The sequence below is a fragment of the Sardina pilchardus genome, chromosome 7, assembly GCF_963854185.1.
Source record: "Sardina pilchardus chromosome 7, fSarPil1.1, whole genome shotgun sequence".
NCBI lineage: Eukaryota > Metazoa > Chordata > Actinopteri > Clupeiformes > Clupeidae > Sardina > Sardina pilchardus.
Genome location: NC_085000.1, coordinates 25,321,447 through 25,340,301, shown reverse-complemented (window position 1 = coordinate 25,340,301; position 18,855 = coordinate 25,321,447). Strand labels below are relative to the sequence as shown.

The 18,855-nt window shown below is 38.0% G+C and overlaps 4 protein-coding genes across 10 annotated transcripts in view; 3 read left to right on the top strand and 1 right to left on the bottom strand.

The window, feature by feature from the left end:
• Positions 1–98: 98 nt before the first annotated feature.
• On the top strand, positions 99–3,709 carry LOC134086903 (uncharacterized). The gene is made up of 12 exons (XM_062540094.1): positions 99–160; positions 275–361; positions 524–574; positions 690–770; positions 965–1,075; positions 1,182–1,262; positions 1,393–1,470; positions 2,059–2,151; positions 2,242–2,280; positions 2,685–2,753; positions 2,866–2,895; positions 3,015–3,709. The coding sequence occupies exons 2-12, from the start codon at positions 319–321 to the stop codon at positions 3,074–3,076; spliced, it is 738 nt and encodes a 245-aa protein (XP_062396078.1). The 5' UTR covers positions 99–160; positions 275–318; the 3' UTR covers positions 3,077–3,709.
• An 873-nt stretch (positions 3,710–4,582) lies between these two features.
• On the top strand, positions 4,583–7,152 carry LOC134087772 (uncharacterized). Its single transcript, XM_062541493.1, has 12 exons — positions 4,583–4,654; positions 4,745–4,819; positions 4,995–5,048; positions 5,204–5,284; positions 5,492–5,602; positions 5,712–5,792; positions 5,966–6,043; positions 6,325–6,417; positions 6,520–6,558; positions 6,684–6,749; positions 6,836–6,868; positions 7,014–7,152. Exons 2-12 carry the CDS (start codon positions 4,777–4,779, stop codon positions 7,073–7,075), a joined length of 741 nt encoding a protein of 246 aa, XP_062397477.1. The 5' UTR covers positions 4,583–4,654; positions 4,745–4,776; the 3' UTR covers positions 7,076–7,152.
• Positions 7,153–7,215: 63 nt separating this feature from the next.
• LOC134087770 (uncharacterized) lies at positions 7,216–13,864 on the top strand. Of its 3 annotated transcripts, XM_062541490.1 has the most exons (14): positions 7,216–7,331; positions 8,890–9,042; positions 10,541–10,662; positions 10,991–11,047; positions 11,281–11,331; positions 11,434–11,514; positions 11,686–11,796; positions 11,895–11,975; positions 12,126–12,203; positions 12,420–12,509; positions 12,598–12,636; positions 12,796–12,864; positions 12,953–12,985; positions 13,100–13,864. In XM_062541490.1, the coding sequence occupies exons 4-14, from the start codon at positions 10,993–10,995 to the stop codon at positions 13,159–13,161; spliced, it is 750 nt and encodes a 249-aa protein (XP_062397474.1). In that variant the 5' UTR covers positions 7,216–7,331; positions 8,890–9,042; positions 10,541–10,662; positions 10,991–10,992; the 3' UTR covers positions 13,162–13,864. The 3 variants fall into 3 exon arrangements, with proteins under 3 accessions (XP_062397474.1, XP_062397475.1, XP_062397476.1); XM_062541491.1 differs by lacking the exon at positions 7,216–7,331 and having other exon boundaries at positions 8,148–9,033; XM_062541492.1 differs by lacking the exons at positions 7,216–7,331; positions 8,890–9,042 and having other exon boundaries at positions 10,203–10,662.
• Positions 13,856–18,855, bottom strand: part of atp2b3a (ATPase plasma membrane Ca2+ transporting 3a) — a 30,661-nt gene continuing 25,661 nt past the window's right edge. For 3 of the 5 annotated variants that reach the window (XM_062541485.1, XM_062541487.1, XM_062541486.1), the window contains one exon: positions 13,856–15,009. In XM_062541485.1, coding sequence (XP_062397469.1) covers positions 14,599–15,009 — 411 coding nt within the window. In that variant the 3' untranslated portion in view covers positions 13,856–14,598. The remainder of the gene's footprint in view (positions 15,010–18,855) is intronic. The other 2 variants (XM_062541488.1, XM_062541489.1) reach the window with 1 other exon arrangement.

Below are 18,855 nucleotides of genomic sequence, written 5' to 3'. Positions count from 1 at the left end.
TGGGGCAGCAGTAGTGTAATCTACTGTCATCTTATGTCCCTCCTCCATGACAACATATGGGCAGTAGGTGCCAGAGGGTTCATTTAATTGTGTAAGAATGAAAATGAAAGTATAAATCGAATAAGTCATCGGACTAAAGCACTGACTAAGGACTCATCAGGTACGGTATATTCCTGTTTAGTGTAAATAAAGGCAGTCATTTTCTTCTTAATTCTTCTTTTTCTTTATTATTATTGTTTATAATTATATTGCATATTTCTGTTCAATTTTTCAGCATACTGTAGGCTATCAGTACTGTACACCTGTTGAGACTCTACAATGACTAAATACAACCTCCTTTCCTTGTCCCTTGTGATCATAGGTAAGTTTGTTTTATTTGCAGTGTTCTGAAAACACATAGCTCATGATTTTATCTAACTTTTAGCGTCGTTACAGCCAGTGGTGTGGTGCAAAACAATGAAGTGAAAATAATGTCTCTTCCTAAAAGAAACTGATCTCTAACTCATGTGTATGTGGTCGTTAGCTCTAGGTGTCACTGAAGCCATGCGATTTCCAGGGCTCAAGTTGATAAATGGTAGGTAAAAAACACAGACAGTCCCAATCAGTCTTGAATGAGCAGCATGTTTAGTGATTTTTTTGTTGAATAATACAAAAGAGTTTGTACTGTATATGCACTGTGTTCTTTGTAGACTGCATAGAAATGGAATGTGGTGGACCGATGAGATCTTGCTTGAAGATGAGTCATATGGAATTTACTTCCAATGCCAAAGGTGTGTTAACTTTGCGTTATCAAGGATGATGTATGTATTCAAGTTAAGGTGGAATTCATAAATTGTTTGTGTGATTTTTATTTCCAGAGTTATGCATATTTATTAAGACAGAAGTTACAAAGCATAGTGGTCTGACTGCATGTTTAAATTGTCCTTAACTGCAAAGTGTGTCTGTGAATGTGTTTGTGTTCCAGGTTGCATTATACGTGACTGTAAAAATGCCTTTAAGCTATGTATGAAACAGATCCCAAACAATGTGTTTTCATATGGCAAAGTGATGGCAGAAAAATTTCAACAATATGCTGGTTTGTGCCTTTCATGCATTTTTGCAATGTTCTTCAAAGATGCTAATGGTCTGGAAGCCTATACCCATGGGACCGTGACCTGATACCTTTTTCCTTGTCAACTCAGATTTGGGTCTAGATGTTTTTTCTGACTCCTACCTACAATGCTGGATCAACACAGACATTCACAACGGGACCCAACTTAGTGGTGAGTAAGTGAATGAACCTCTAATAACGATGCAGAGTCTCTCAGTATGTACTATACAACAAGACACAGACATGTTGCTATGTTTAAATGTGTGTTTAAAAAAATTAATGGATGTACCTGTTTCCTTTAGACTGTGTTGTCGATGAACTCCTCAATCAAATCGAGCCTTTTGTAACTCTGTTTGGCTCTGCACTGTTCAGTGATCCAGGTAAGTAAATACCCACATCTTTTCTGTTATCAATCAGGTCCTCATTCTTCACATTTTTACGGCCATGCATGGCACTGCGCAGTACATGGAAATATCCCACCACTTCATATATCTACATAATGGCCACACTAACACCAGAACACCTGTAATTCTTTTAGGTTTTCCAAGGGGCCTTAAACTCTTACCAAAGTCTTTCAGAAGTACTGACACATCTTTCTTTTCAACAAAGATTTTAAATGCAGTTGCTTATTCATAATTTTCATAAGAAATATTTGTTTGTGTTTAACACTGACTCCATCAGACCGGCCATTGGTTAGTGATTCAGTGGTGCTCCTTGGTCTGCCATGGTATAAAGCCTGCCCCGTTGTTGTTGGGTTCCTGGGATTTCGGTGATTAGGGTATCAGTTTCAATTGGAGAGTGTCCGGATGAATCTGCCAGAGCAAATTTAAAATGCGCTCTATAATTTGTCTGGTTCCCAATCTCCATAATATCCATATCGTACACTGACATATTTTAAACATTCATGATTTGGACTTAAAGTAACATAGCCTATTGCTAATGTGTGAACATGACTGTGCTCTTTCTAGCCTTTATGACATGTGGGATTGTCCACTCTTTTAAATCACTCCTGTCGCTCTTCCTACGTATCCATATGGAGACTGATTACATGGAGCAACTGGGTGAATGACAGTAATTCAAGTAGTATAATAGCTTTAATTACACTAGCTATCAATGACTTCCTTTAACATAAGCCTTTCATTTTTTAACAGAGGAGAACAAGGAGATTGAAGCACAGAGAAATCTCTATGGTATTGACTGCATATTTTCTTGTAATTCTTGTATGTTATCATTAGGATGTCACAGTCTGTATTGGAACAGTGTTAAAAAACGTAAAGATGCATTTTAGACAGAGAACCCTCTAGCTGTTTGTTCGGCATGTAAAAAAAACCCTTGGGGGGTTGTACACTGTCCTGGCTCTGTAAGAGGAAACAAAGTGGCCCAGACCAAGCCAATTCACATTTTGCCAGCAGCACAGTTAGGATGGGTATAATTTGATTCGTGGTTGAGTTCAAATATCATTCTACCTTTCATCAGAATTGCAGACTGTACCTTTAGTTCAATGTGGTAACGCATATCTGGGTACATTAATCTCACCAAGCCTTGTGAGCCTAATTTAAACCAGAATGCTCTTCATTCTTTTTGTCTCCCAAAGAATATATTAGGTGTTTTGAAATGAATAACTTCAATGCTGACTGTAACCATGTTTGGAATCGTATTATGGGTGAGAATTTTATCATTAAGGAAAAATCCAAATAATTATTTAATATTTGATCAGTATAAGATAGTGGAAGAGATTGTTATGCATGACTTTATTCTGTGTGATGAATCACTAGGTACTCCACCAATGAGACAACAAACCAAAGGTATCTTACCATTAAGTAGACCTGTACGTTTTGATTGAATAGCAAGTTTGCTTCAACTTGAAGTTTTAGGTTATAAGTACAATATGGACTCCCTTGAACCTTCTCTCATTTTTTCCTAGACTTCTTTGTTGCTGGAGTCCACGATCTCATATCAGTTACGGCAAAATGTCGACGGTTCTGAGACGGTCCCCCCACCGACCACCACACACACACACACATAGCACATAAACCTCCAGGTCAAAACCATGCTCCTTTTTACCTCCGCCAAGGAGGTTATGTTTTCATCGGGATTTGCTTGTTTGTTTGTTAGTTTGTCTGTCTGTCTGTCTGTCTGTCTGTCTGTCTGTTTGTTTGTTTGTTTGTTTGTTTGTTCGCAAGATAACTCAAAAAGTTATGGATGGATTTCGACAACATTTTCAGAAAAGGTCTGAATGACCCAAGGAAGAAATGATTTTGGGAGTGATCCGTATTTACCGTCTGGATCCATGTTTTCGCTTGGCGGAGGTCTGTGCTCTGAGTGCTTTTCTAGTTATGATATAGTTTGTACTTTTTTTTTTTCCCCCTTTCTTAGTTCAAGATGTAAGCTACAGTATATCAAGAACAGAAAACATGTGAGATGGACAGGAGTTGTTGTGCTTTGTTCTGTTTTCTGTTTGCTGGTTTGTTGTAGTCGGTCCCATGGGCCAGTGATGCGAAATTGCCCTCAGGATGATTGGGTCTCCACTCTGTATAAGGGTACCGCTTCGTCGCGCTTGGGAACTGCATACTTTGAGACACTTTGCTTCTGAGCCAATTTTGTCAAATAAACACTTTAAATGTACCCTTTGTGGTGTTTTTGTGGTTGTGCCATCTTAAAAAAAAATCTGGACCCCTAGAACAGGACATGACCATAAACATACACACACACATACAGTACATACATAGGCTACATCCACCACCAGCACAGCACAGTAGGTTTTTTTTATTTCTATTTTTATTTTATTTTTTGTTCCACTGATATTCGATAGACAATTTCCAGGACACTAAAACACACCAAATTTGGTGGGCATGTATAACCCCACCAGTCTGATAAGGAATTGAGAAATTTAGTCTAGGTTGCACTCTGGTCCACCCAAAAGTCAGAGAGACTGCAGTTTTTGCTGAAGTTTTGTGAAATTCTGATCAATCCGTTTAGTTCAAGTAGCATTGCAATTTATGAATTCTCAAGAATTGCTTAAGCTATATGTTTTTGAAATCTGGTGTGCACTCACTTGGCCACATTTGCTAGCTTTTTCTAAAGTTTAGTTTGGCTCATTCAACAAGATGCCAATGGCCAATGAAAAGTTAGCAACCAAAACTATTTTCAGTGCAATTTCTTTTACCACACTGGTACACATCTCCTATAAGCAATTCAGTGCAATTTCTTTTACCACTGGTAGACATTTCCTATAAGCAATTCAGTGTAATTTCTTTACTGGTAGACATTTCCTATAAGCAATTCAGTGCAATTTCTTTACTGGTAGGCATTTCCTATAAGCAATTCAGTGCAATTTCTTTTGCCACTGGTATAGTAGACATTTCCTCTAAATGCAGCCAGGTCAGTTGGGGCAGCTCTCGTGATATCTTAACCACACTGCCCCGCCTCTATGTTCACATATCAACAGTGACTGGCACAAAGGACCCATTTCTGAGAATGAAAATGAAAGTAAATCAAGTAAAAACAAAAGCTCTGATTTTCAACTCAACAGGTATTATCTTCCTGTCTCAAGGACCTTGCATGGTCAGTAATCTCTATACTTAAATGTTTATCGTTATGTGATTGGCTATTTACATTTGTCATTTGTTATTGTCCCTGTATTCAATTTCTTAGCATACTTTATGTACACCCAGTGAGTGACTACAATGACGAAGTACAGCCTCCCAGCTCTTTTCCTTGTGTTCATAGGTACAGTATGTTTGTTTTATATTATGTGTAATACTAATTATTCTCCTGTTATTTCTTCCAAGTAGAAGTTTACAGAATTCATTGCTTCATTATAACCATTAGCTCATGGAGTAATGTTTGAAAGAGACTGTTGTCTAACTACTAATCTACTAAACTAACCTATTGGTCCCTACAGTTCTGAGTGCCAGTGCAGCCATAGAGTTTCCCGGGCTTGAGTTATTAATATCTGGTATGTGAAAAACAGACAATTTATTTGATAATTTAATTGATTTCCAATCAGTCCCATATTCAATGAAGATCATGCTTAGTGTTTATTTGGTAGAACAATCAACATTTGTGTAAACTAAATATTATATACTGTATACTGTACATGTGTGTTCTTAGACTGCATAGAAACCAAATGTGGTGTACGGATGAGGTCCTGCCTAAGGACTAATGAGTGGGAACTTACAGCCAATGCCAAAGGTGTGTTCACTTTCAACTTTGAACATTGTTTCATATGGTCACGGTATGTACTGGATATAATATGGGATTTTTTATAACTTCAAACTTTATTTATTTATTTAATTATTTCCTGAATTATGCATAGTTAAAGACAAGTTGCAAAGCAGATCTTCCTGAGAAGTTTAACTTACTATCGTAACTGTGTGTGTGAATGTGCTTGTGTTCTAGGTTGCATTGCCCGTGACTGTAGAAATGCCCTAAAGCTATGTGTAAAACAGATCCCAAAAGACGTACTTGAATATACCACAGCCACAGCAGAAAAAGCGGAGCAATATGCTGGTTTGTGCCTTTCTGTATTTCTTGGGGTAATCCTTAAAGACTGAAGTGTCCCAAAGGACTGTTACTGGGAGCATCCCATTACTCTGATAACATTTCCTTGTCAATACAGATTATATTGTGGATGTTTTCTCTGACTCCTACCTGCTCTGCTGGTTCAACACAGACATTAACAATGGGACTAAACTCATTGGTGAGTAATGAGGTGGATGCTCATCAACATATTTCCCACCTCAATGTAAATTAACTTTTCTATCCAGATGTAATATCAAGTTAGCAGGTTTAATTAAATGCAAGCATACTGTAATCTGGCCTATATACATGACTGGGTGTGTTACAAATTATTTGATTGTGTATTTCCCTTAGACTGTGTAATTGATGATGGCTTGAAGAAAATGGAACCTTTTATCAATCTAATTGGCTCTGCCCTGTTTAGTGACCCAGGTAAAACATCCACCTGTATACCTTTTCCTGCATTGCATGCAGATGTCATTCAGTATTCACAGTGTACTGTATGTACATGTCTTAATTTTGCATAAACAGTGATGTGTATAATTGTTTCAATATTAAATATATTACAATATTGAAGATATTAGGCCTATGTTTAATATCTTCAATATTGTATAGCTATTTACAGTACACTGAAATATTAAATGTTTAAATATCAACATAAGAAATGTCATAACTGGAGGAATTACAAAGTACGTTTTAATTGTCTATTATAGCCTATGTGACATGCTGGATTGTTCACGTCGGGAAAGTGTTGACCTCATATATAACTGATACTGATAAGTACAGCGATCTCATTAACCAAATAGGTAAGCATTGTTATTGAATTGTTGATCATGATTAAATAACTGTAACGCCATATCAAACACTAATTTTTTTTTTTTAAATATGTGTTGTTCCTTTCCTAATAGTGCTGAACAAGGCAATTGAAGCAAAAAGGAAACCCTATGGTAATAGTTTCTTCTCATTTCTCATTAGTCTTCAACTTGGTGAAAATCATGCTTGGTGCATTCATCTTCAAATGTTTTGAAGGCATACTTACATATACTTTATCTCCCATCTATTTTTCCTCAAGAATACCTGACGTGTTATTCAAGGGTAAATATGGATGGCTGCATTAACATGTGGGATCGAATTTTGGGTAAATATATTATAACAGAAGTTTGACACTTAACATCTATGATAATGGAAGAGATGAGTATACATGGGTTTGCTCTGTACCTCTAGGTAAACCATCATGGGTGAAACAACAGAGCAAAGGTATGTTCATTTGAGGTCTATTTCTGCCTGTGTTCTGTTATTTTGAGCACTATATGTTGCTTAAACACATGAAGGTTTTGGAGGAATGTCTACTCTACAGACACTGAGATTCACTCAACATGTTCTTATCTCTAATCTCCACCAGATATCCTTGTTACCTTTATCCATGATGTCATATCAGCTTCAGTAAAATGTCGGAAGTCCTGAGAAGAAAAGTCTCTTCACACACACACATGCACGCACACACACGCACACACACACACACACACACACACACACACACACACACACACACACACACACACACACACACACACACACACACACACACACACACACACACACACACACACACACACACACACAGTATTCCTGCACACATAGTATTCCTGCACAATAATTTCACCATGAGGACAAAAGAACACTACAGACAACACAGAGAAGAGGTTATTGAAAAGCAGAAGTGAGGGAATGGACACAAGAAAATTTAAAAGCCCCGTTTAGTGTAATCCATTATTACTGTAAAGGAACACTTCACCGTTTTTTCATATTAGTATTAGTTATTCCCTTAAAGGGATATTCCGCCATTTTTGGAAATACGCTCATTTTCCACCTCCCCTCGAGCAAAACAATCGACATTTACCTTGTTCCCGTTCATCCAGCCATTCTGTGAGTCTGGCGATACAACTTTTAGCTTCAGCCTAGCATAGATCATTGAATCGGATTAGACCATTAGCTTCTCGCCTGCTAGCTTCATGTTTAAAAGTGACTAAGATTTCTGGTAATTTTCTCATTTAAAACGTGTCTCCTCTCAAGTTAGAAAGTGCAATAAGACCAACTGAAAATGAAACCTGGCGTTTTTCTAGGCTGATTTGACATGGAACTACACTCTCATCTGGCGTAATAATCAAGGCAACTTGCACACTACTGGCACTACTACTGCTTGTTGTCTATGGGGACTATTTTCAGATGCTGCGTACGATATCACTACGCCTATGGTACGTTTGCAAGTTGCCTCGATTCTTACGCCAGATGAGAGTGTAGTTCCATGTCAAATCAGCCTAGAAAAACGCCAGGTTTCATTTTCAGTTGGTCTTATTGCACTTTCTAACTTGAGAGGAGACACGTTTTAAATGGGAAAATTACCAGAAATCTTAGTCACTTTTAAACATGAAGCTAGCAGGCGAGAAGCTAATGGTCTAATCCGATTCAATGATCTATGCTAGGCTGAAGCTAAAAGTTGTATCGCCAGACTCACAGAATGGCTGGATGAACGAGAACAAGGTAAATATCGATTGTTTTGCTCGAGGGGAGGTGGAAAATGAGCGTATTTCCAAAAATAAGACGAGTTAGTTAAAGGGATAATCCGGAGTGAAATGCACTTTAGATCAATTTTTCGGACTATTGGGAGTACATACGTTGAGTTGACACCAAAATCATGTCATTCGGATGTATTTTGAGAAAGTTCGAGCTCACCGTTTTTAGCCAAAACTCGTTAGCCTGGAGGTGACTCGGGCATGTCATTTCGCCGCTACAAAACGCTATATTTATACCTCTTCTACTGTTCCAAACAACACTACACTTACGTGGTAGTGAGTAGAGGGTCCCTAAAGCCAAACCGAAGTATCCCCACGTCTTTATGTGGTCGGATAGAGAGTCCAGAATGAATTTAATCGAGTCAGTACCTTTCCGGAAATGTCGCTGTTGCAGCTAGCAACGTTTTCACAACACTTTACTAACATTTCCGGAAAGGTACGGACTCGATTAGTACAATGTGCTTTAAACATGCATGCAAATACCTGCTCTCTCGTTCTCCCACAACCACAAACAAACAAGCAAACAGATATTTGTGTAACACTGTCAATAGTTGCCATAAACCATAAATAAGGCCTTGCTATATACTTATTATGAATATACTTCTTTTATTTGTGAAATATGATCAACTGAGATTAAATGTACCTGTGTTTATTTTATTCATTTGTATATTTTTTCATTTCTTCATTTCATTTTCCTGTTTAAAGACATAGCCTACACTCAAACACAGCAAAAGCATGAGGTGGACATGAGTAAAGGAAGGTTATGGGAACTAAATCCAGGCGCACATGGTTGTGATTGACGTGCTCCAACTCCAGGTGTTAAAATGGCCTGTCTGCAGTCCAGACCTGGTAAATGAGGTGTGTCATGGAATGAAAACATGATTAAGAATACACCATACTGTTGAGCAATTTAAAACCAATATGGGTCAGGAGTGGGACAACAGTTACTGTAATTATCAAAACTCTAAACATTAACAGAATGTTCTTAAATTAAGAAGTAAGTATAGCACAGTGGTGAAGATGTCCCTATTTCAACTTTTTTTGTAAACGTGTTGCTGGCATCATGTTCAAAATTAACATATATTCTTCATAAAATGGTAAAATCAGTAATTTTCATCACTTAATATGCATGTGTCCTTCTTGCAGCAGTTGGTTTATGAGATTGGTAGATTGTCACATTTTAGTTTACACTAATAACAATGCTAAATCATTTAAACAGAATAAGAATTAGTTATACACAAGGTAAACAGATGAGTCTTTCAATACCTATCTTATATATACAGTGAGGAGCACATGTATTTGATACCCTGCTAAAACAGGAATATAAAATCATCATTTGACAATTGATCTTAATGCCTTAACTCAAAAAATTAGTACAAATCAAACCGCCAAGGACACCAATTTTCTTTGTGATTGAAGAATGTATCGTAAATAGATAAATGTTTTCCTTAAATGCTAGGGGAAGGAAGTATTTGACCCCCTATGTAACCCTATGGGAATTTAACACATAGGGTTAACATAGGGGCAGGCAGATTTTTATTTTTAAAGGCCAGCTATTTCATGGATCTAGGATATTATGCATCCCGATAAATTTCCCTTGGCCTTTGAAATTAAAATAGCCCCACATCATCACATACCCTTCACCATAGCTAGAGATTGGCATGGTGCTTTTTCCAGTAGGCCTATTAGCCTGTTTGATTTGCATTGAGCTCAATGAGCATCAAACAGGCTAATAGGCCTACTGGAAAAAGCACCATGCCAATCTCTAGCTATGGTAAAGGGTATGTAATGATGTGGGGCTATCTTAATTCCAACGGCCAAGGGAACTTTATCAGGATGCATAATATCCTGAATCCATAAAATAGCTGGCCTTAAAAAATAAAAATCTGCCCGCCCCTATGTTAACCCTATGTGTTGAATTCCCATAGGGTTACATTGGGGGTCAAATACTTACTTCCCCCTAGCATTTAGGAAGAACATTTATTTATTTACGAAACATTCTTCCATCACAAAGAAAATTGGCGTACTTAGCGGTTTTATTTTTACTCAATTTTTGAATTAAGACATTAAGATCAATTGTCAAATGACGATTTTATATTCCTCTTTTTAGGCAACTTTAGCATGGTATCAAATACATTTTCTCCTCACTGTATATATATATATGTATATTCGTAAACTAATGTGTCTGGATATGTGTTTTACAGTGCTATTAGAAAGTAGGGCCTGGAACTGGAATATTGTAACAGCCACTTTCACGTTTTTCTAGCACTACTGCTGGGTAAAGACAATTCCCATAAATCTTGCTTGGCCAGTTGGGGCAGTATACTTACAGTAGCTTACATGATATCCTTAACAGTGTCCCCGCCTCGATGCCAGAGTGCAAATGAGCAGTTGGCAGATTTTTCATTTCACTCTGAGAATGAAAATGAAAGCAAACACTGATAAGTACTGATCTTCCTGCTTCAACATTTCTATACGGTTAGTAGTATATATTTTTTTACATTTTGGTGTTTGATTACATCTTTTCATAATGGAGATTTTAAGATTACCTGTATTGATTGTGCCTATTCATGGGTTTCATCAGGTCCCTTTCCACAGGTGTATAAATCAAGCACCTAGATTATGAATGCAGACTTGCATGGTGCTTGATTAATACACCTTTGGAAAGGGACCTGATGAAACCCAAGAATACTGTGAATACACAGTACAGTACATGGAACAATTTTCATGCTTGACGTGACAATTAAGTCTATTTTCATTCTCATTCTGATTTTATTTTTCAATCTTGCAATATCTATCTAAAAAGAGATGATGGCAAAGTACAACCTCTTTTTGGCAAAAGCTTTTTGCCTCATGCTCATGGGTATGTATGCTTATGTTTCATTGGTTCAAGTAAACTGTACAGTATTATCACTTACTTGGTTACTCTTATCAAGAACATGACATCGTGGACTTACGGTATGCAGTTATCTGAAACACATAGATTTTGTTCATAAAATTGTAAGCGCCATTACAGCCAAGGGCATGATAAAGTGAAAGTGAAATGAAATGAAGTGGTCATCTTTGACCGAGAGCTATAATATATGTTTTCTACAGTGTTGAGTGCCAGCGAAGCCATACAGCTTCCAGGTCTCCAATTAATATCTGGTAGGTAAAGGCATAGAAAGTAATCAGCCAGCCACTGAATGAGCATCATGTTTAGTGTTTATTTTGTTAAATAATTCAGATGGTACTGTATGTTCTTTACAGACTGCTTGGAAACTAAATGTGGTGTACGGATGACATCCTGTCTGAGAACTAATCAGGGGCAACTCACGGGCAAAGCCAAAGGTGTGTTAATTTTGTTACATGGGTATATATTTTAATATATATACTTCATTTTGGATTTCATGGATTGTATTTTTCAGAGCTTTGAATAATTGTAAAGACAGTGAAAGCAGTGCAGTTGTCTAACTGAAAAGTTGAATTTGTCACCTGTGTTTGTTTTTGCTTGTGTTCCAGGCTGTATTGCCCGTGACTGTAAAAATGCCCTAAAACTGTGTGTGAAACAGATCCCGAAGAATGTGTTTGAATATGTCAAAGCCATCACAGAGACCGCTGAGCAGTATACTGGTTTGTGTCTATCTTCATTGAATTGATGTTCAAAGTTTGGACTGTTTAGGAAGTTTACGAGTGTGGGACAATCACCTGATACCATTTTGTCCTCACAGATGTTGGTCTAGACTTTTTTTCTGACTCCTACCTACAATGCTGGCAGAGGCCTGACACTCACAATGGAACTCAACTCACTGGTGAGAAAGCGGATGCTCAACTGAATATTTGCCACCCCAATGTAGATGTTATAGTGCAACATTTAGTCACAAGGAGGTCTAATGACTAAAAAGTTGCACACAGCTTGTTATCTACTAACAAGTGATTGGATTTGTGTGTATCTGCATTAGACTGTGTGATTGATGACCTCTTAGAGACGATGGATCCTTTCATTACTCTATTTGGCTCTATGCTGTTCAGTAATCCAGGTGAGCATCAACACGTGTTAACTTGATGTTTGTATTATTATAAGGTACTCACACAAAGAATCAATAAGTGTCATAAATGTAGGCTACATATCAAATGTCCAGTGTTTCATATCTTTAATATGCTATAGCTGTTTGTGCTAAAATATGAGATGTTGATATGAATTGATAGGAATCACTGGAGGAACACATTTATATGTTTGGTTCTGTCCTCCTTAGCCTATATGATATGCTGGTTTGTTCACATCGGGAGAATTCTCGTCACGCTTGGAATTGACACAAGTAATCATGACTATGCTGTACAAATGGGTGAGAATGGTTGAATATAACAATTAAATGTGTGTAACATCTTACTAAACAACTATTTCTAACACAAATATTGTTTTTTTTTCAACAGTAATGAACAGGGCAATGGAAGCACAGAGGAATACGTTAGGTAGGTAAAGTAACTAGTTTCAATGAGCTGCAAATTTACTATTGCTTTCCACTTGTTAAGATATCAGAGTAGGCTACATTCATCTTAGATAGATCTTGTGAATGCATATAAGCCATATTTGAACCTTTTTTTCCCTAATAATGCATTTGTCTCTTCAAGTATATGTGAAATGTTCGAATATGAGAAACCCAGATGACGACTGCGTTGACATGTGGAATCGTATATGGGGTAAATATGTTATTGACGTTCAAATATTCAACTGCCAGACAATGAAAGGCACGATTAGCCAACACATTAAATCGACTTTGTCTTATAGGTACACCAGCATGGGTGAAACAAAAAAGCAAAGGTACGTTCCCTGAAGGTCTATAATTCTGTATTTTCACCATATAATGATGCTTTACCACCTGAGGGTTTCAGAGTGGACACTGGCATTCATTCAACATTTCCTAACATCCACCAGATGTCTTTGTTGCTTTTATCCACGATGCCATATCTGCTTCATCAAAATGCCGGAGATCCTGAGTGGGAAAATCACTAGAATCACAGGAGTATGCCCTCTGTCTTCTCTCTATCATACACACACACACACACACGCAAATATAAGCTTTATGAATAAATGATCAAACCTGTAGCTTACACCATTCATATTTTAATTAATCAATAATTTTAGTTTCAACGTCAATTATGACTTTCAATGATTATGAAAAGTTTGCTTTTGCTTTGTTTATATCCTCCTTAACCCTTCACCAAACCCCTTGGTCGAGGGTATCAGTTTCATAGTGCCACATAGGTTATATGACAACTTACAAATTTGGTGATGCCCAGCAAAAAAACCTGTCTTACATTTTGTGGGTTTCCAACCCAGATCAAGCCAGACAGTGGGAGTGGCAGGTATATTAATCTGTCATAATCTTACATAGCGTTATTAATGAATTTGAGAGTGTTATAAAAACTGGTTACCTACAAAAATGTTTAAAAATGTGTGTACCTATAATGTTAAAAATAATGTACTGTATGCAGTGTGCTTTAAGTAGGCATGCATACTGTACCTGCACTCTCTTTCTCCCACAACCACACACAAACAAACAGATATTTGAATGGCACTGTCAATAGCTGCCATAACCCATAAATAAGGCTTTGCTATGTGCTTATATGTATTATGAATATACTCTTTTTATTCGTGAGATATAATCAACTGTGATTAAATGTACCTGTGTTTATTTGATTTATTTGTATGTTTTTATTTCATTTTCCTGTTTAAAGACATACACTACACACTCAAACACAGAAAAAGCGTGAGGTGGACAGGAGTAAAGGAAGGTTATGGGAACAAAAAGAACCAAACAGAAAAAAAGACATTAACTACAATTCAGCAACAAACAAACAGATAACACATACATACAAACATACATCATACATACAAACATACATGGATATATAAAGCTAATTTATAAAGCATCTTAACTGGAATATAGTAATTGTAGTAGCAATTGTAATTTTAGCAGTAGTAACCACAATAATAATAATAATTGGAACAGTAATATAATAATTAAAAAGCGGAATGATTAAACCCCTTTATAAGTCCATGTTCCTTGCCAGTTCAGATACTCTGCTGTTGTATCCCCATACACTTCATTCTCTGAAGTTATCCTCTCCGTCCATTTCCACTGGGGTTAAGTTGTTGGGTCGAAGAGCAGTGGAGATACCATGATGATGTTGGAAAGCCGAGAGGGAAGGTCAACAGAGGTGTTTCTGGTGAGGACGTGAGGGAGGATAGAAACATCTGTAACTCAGTAGTGTCAAAGTCAGTTTTTCTCAGTTATATAATACTGCCTTCGGTCAATTCTCCTTGGTCCATCTCTTTGAGATCCATTGGTAGTCCATTAATAAGGTCATTCATGGCCTTTCCCGACTTAAAACTAAAGTGTGAATTTTCTCTCTTCCCTCCCTCCCAAGTAATTATAAACATGTCTCAAAGCTGTGCAATGGGCTAGCTGGGATCGGGGAAGCAGCGGATTTTCTTGCATCTTTCGGGGTGAGAAAGACGTCACTCTCGGCGGCGTTGTTGTTGCAGTTGAGGGTCACGGGGAGGCTCTGCTGTCGGTAGGGGCGGGTCGGGGGGCGGGAGCGGGGTGGGCGTTGGGGGACCTGGGAAGGCGGGGCTCCGTGACGCAGAGCCAGGCGCACATGGTTGTGGTTGGCGCGCTCCGACTCGTCGTCGATGTCCGTCTCGTCAATCAAAGGGATGCTGTTCACCGAGTCGTTGATGATAAACTCAGGGTGCGCCATGAAGTCGTGGATGGAGTTCCTGGACTCTGGCTTCTCGATGCCGTCATAGAGAGAGCTACGGAAGGCTTTCACCACCCGGATCTAAAGAGCGATGCCAAGGAAGGGAGTGGGGAGGGGTGCACACAATCAAAAAAAAAAAAAAAAAGAAGGGACGGGAGTACAAGATGGGGGTGTTGTAAAGAGACAGAAAAAACAGAGGGCAATTTAGTTTCTCAAGGAGTGGCGAAGGACAACCCATTCTGGCTTTACCTGAGAGAGTGGGGAGGTCGTGACGGCAGGACAATGCCACTCTCCGTCTCTAACGCATGGCAATTTGAGGAGTCAAAGAACTTCAGAATCCAATATTTACTCTATTCAGGCCTGGGAGATGCAGGCCTGATACAATACAGGTTGCTTTGGCTTTCATTAGCAAGGCACACTCTCCCTCATGCAGCTTTAAAATGCTTCTCAACCAAGGAGTGCTTCTGAATGTAATTAAGTAAAAACATGGAAACAAACTGAATGATATATAAATCAGAACCAAAATATAAATGCAAAACAAAAATGTTAAACCAACTTTTGCTGTTGTCAGTTCACAGTTGGACAATAAAATGGGTGGTTTATGAGCAAATAAAAATCAACAATAACAATGGATAATTGAATTTAAAATTTCACATAAAACACATTCACTCTTATCACCACTCCCTCCTCACACACACAGACACACACACACACACACACACACAGACACTGACACAAGAAACAATACAGTGATAAATTGTGGTGACTGACAATGCTATGCTATTATGTTTTATACATTGTATATAAATGCATCTTTTTGGCATGATCTGTATTATCAGTAAACAGATAGGCTCCGAATCAAAGATGATGATTTGTTTTCCAGTGGCAAAAGAAATACAGGAGGGAGAAACATGCACAATCATGAATGAGGCACCCATCCTAAAATGCAGGTATTCCTTTATGCGATGCAATAGCACACAAAGCAGACAAATAAACACAAGCAAAAATGCACATGTTAAGGCAAAGAGCAATAATCTGCCCAGCGAAGCAAGCATACTGTAATGCAGAGCAAACATAATCAACGGAAAGCTTTAACAAGTCAATCAATATCTATTAGCAACCTAACTTAGCCTGCAGAGTAGGGTTTTATGGAGATTTATTGTGTTTAGAAGCTGTAAAAAAAGAGAAATGTGTCTGCAGTAATTATCATAGTATTCCTCCTGTAAAGGAGCCACTAGCTGGTGCTTTCATTGTCTTTCCCCTTAATCTACAGCCATACCCGAAGCTGTATACTGTAAATAACCGATGTGTTTTGTGCATGTTGTGGAAAATAAGTACTGTGTATTTTAATGAGGCATACTTGATCAAATTCACCAAGTACCAAGTGAATAACCAAGTAAATCACATTAGGAACAGTCTAGATTGCCCCTGCAGATATATGTATGGGGACTAGTTTTATTGCCAATGGATTTGGCAGGTTTACTACTGCAGGGTAGGCCATGCAGCTAAATAGGGTGAAGAGTTCTTGAAAACTATAGTCTGGTCTAAAAACTCTAATAGACAGAAATCATCATAAGAAAGTGAAGCATTACACTCCCTGTTGGTGATACCTATTGGCTTTTGTCTAAGGGCGCAAGGCAACATTTGCATGCAACGCTTTAATCAATGTTTTATAAAAATAAGTAAGTAAATAAATAAATAAATCAAAATAAAAGGTGGATCTTGAGTTTTCACCGTGAGGAGCCCTAATCTTGAGCAGGTCATTATTATGCGGCTGCTGGCCACAAACCACCAGTCTGCCTGGCGGAGGCCACACAGAGTAATGGCAGGGTGTGACACGAGATGATTCATCCAAATCCATGTTTCTGACAGATGGTACGGTACATATTTGGAGCGCGTCCAGGGATGACTGCAGCCCAGAACACGTGGTACCACCAGCAAAAAATGTTTTTCTTTTTTTTTTCCCCTGTGATGCTGGCCAATCACATATAGTTTTGTTTTTCTCAGCACCAACAGTTTTTTTTCCCTTTTTTTTTTTCGTTTCATGTCTAAAGAAATGGCAAAATGCACAAGGGAAATCAGCCAAAGTCAGCCATGCTCAAATTACTCACGAGGAAAATCAAGATCTTACGAGCACACTGTGCTATGCAGGCAGATGAACATCTGAGTGAGTTACTGGGTGGAAAGCCCATCGTCAGGCTTTGCGCACGGAATGTTACAAGCAAGTCTGATGGTCCTGGTGATATATAATATATATATTTACGTTGCAGTGAAGCAGATTAATAGATGGTGTGCTTTTTTGACATGCATATAGCGCTGCTATACATTCTTTTGCAAAGTTGCTTGCAGCGGTGCATGTGCAACAGAACTTTCCAAGCAATGGACAGGAAGCAACACAACTGCCTGACTAAGATCTTCCAGAAAAGAATTGGACTTAAAAAAGAACACAGAGAAACGTTTTGAAGCTCCTACGTAGGTGGATTTGTTTTTCCAAGAAGCCAGGTTGTGAACATTCATTAAGAGAACACTGGTAATAGCCTCCTAATGTGTTCCTCAACACTTTGGATAGCACATTTGTAAACTTTCGAGTATAAGGCCCACAGCTGTCAAACTGCACAAAATGTATGGAAATGCAAAATTTGTGCTCTTTTTGCACAGTGGACAAGAGCATTTTTAAAAATATAAGTTTGTTCTTTCACAATGCTGTTGTAGGAGCTTTATGGAAAACATAAAGTCAAACAAAGAGTTCTGTACATCAAACGAGTCTTAGATCCAAAATACCAACAAAATGAGATGACTAAGACCCTACCATCTTTCTCGCCAAGTGCTAAGGCTGAATGCCATTTTATTAAGGGATGTTTAAATGAATGGAGGCTTTTCTGCAACATTGCTGGCTACTGTTCTTACTCTCAAGGGCAAAGCGATCGAAAATACTAAGTTAGCTCGACATAATATCATTTCGAATTATATTGTAAAGGGAGAAACAAAACAAATCAAAACTAGAAAACACTGTCCCAAATGATCACACTACTCTCAATCACTACGGGGGCTATTCCAGGGGTGTAACATTTAAACTCAGATCAAAACCTAGCATTTGTCCATTGACTGTTTTATGTGTTTTGTAAGCAAATTACATGATACGTATGACAGGTTCTTCCTGGCATTACATGTATTTGACTTTGGATGACACACAAGCACAGAAATGATGAAAACAGAGAAAAAGCAGACAGACGGTGAGGAGGACAAGAGAGAGAGAGAGAAAGAGAGAGAGAGATAGAGAAAGAGAGAGAGAAAGAAAGAGAGGGACAGAGAGAAACAAATATACTGCTATATTTGTCCCAGTTTTAGTGTGACGAGACAATTTACTGAACTGACAACCTCACGTATATCAAATGGAGATGAAAAAGAAGAGTGGGTCTATATTTCATAAGGAACTAAATCACTTGAATTATTCTAATGTCTACTGATGGTGGTATTAAAACATAATAAAAACATTCTCAAAATTAAAAAAGAGAATGATAATTAGTGGATTAGAGGAGTATGTGTCTCAGTTTAAGGTTAGGAGGATCTGGCCTAATAAATCTGACACAACTTAAGATGCAGATAGATGGGTAAATGTAAGCACATCTATCCTGTGTACATTTACCTTGACATACAGAGCAGGTGCATTGAGATGCAAAAGCCTGCTGTGTTTACCTGTACTGAGGCGCTCCATGTGTTGGCTTTCAAAGGATCACATTTCAAACAGCATCCCAACGCTAAAACACACATGCAGCTGCAGAACAGGCCTTTGCATGGCAACGCACTCTCTGTATGTCCATTTAACATTACCTTCTACAGATCTCATTATTCACTTCACCGAACAGCTTTGTATCTTTAGAAAATCAGTCATGTTTTTGAATGGTCGTGCATCATTCCCTCAGTTTG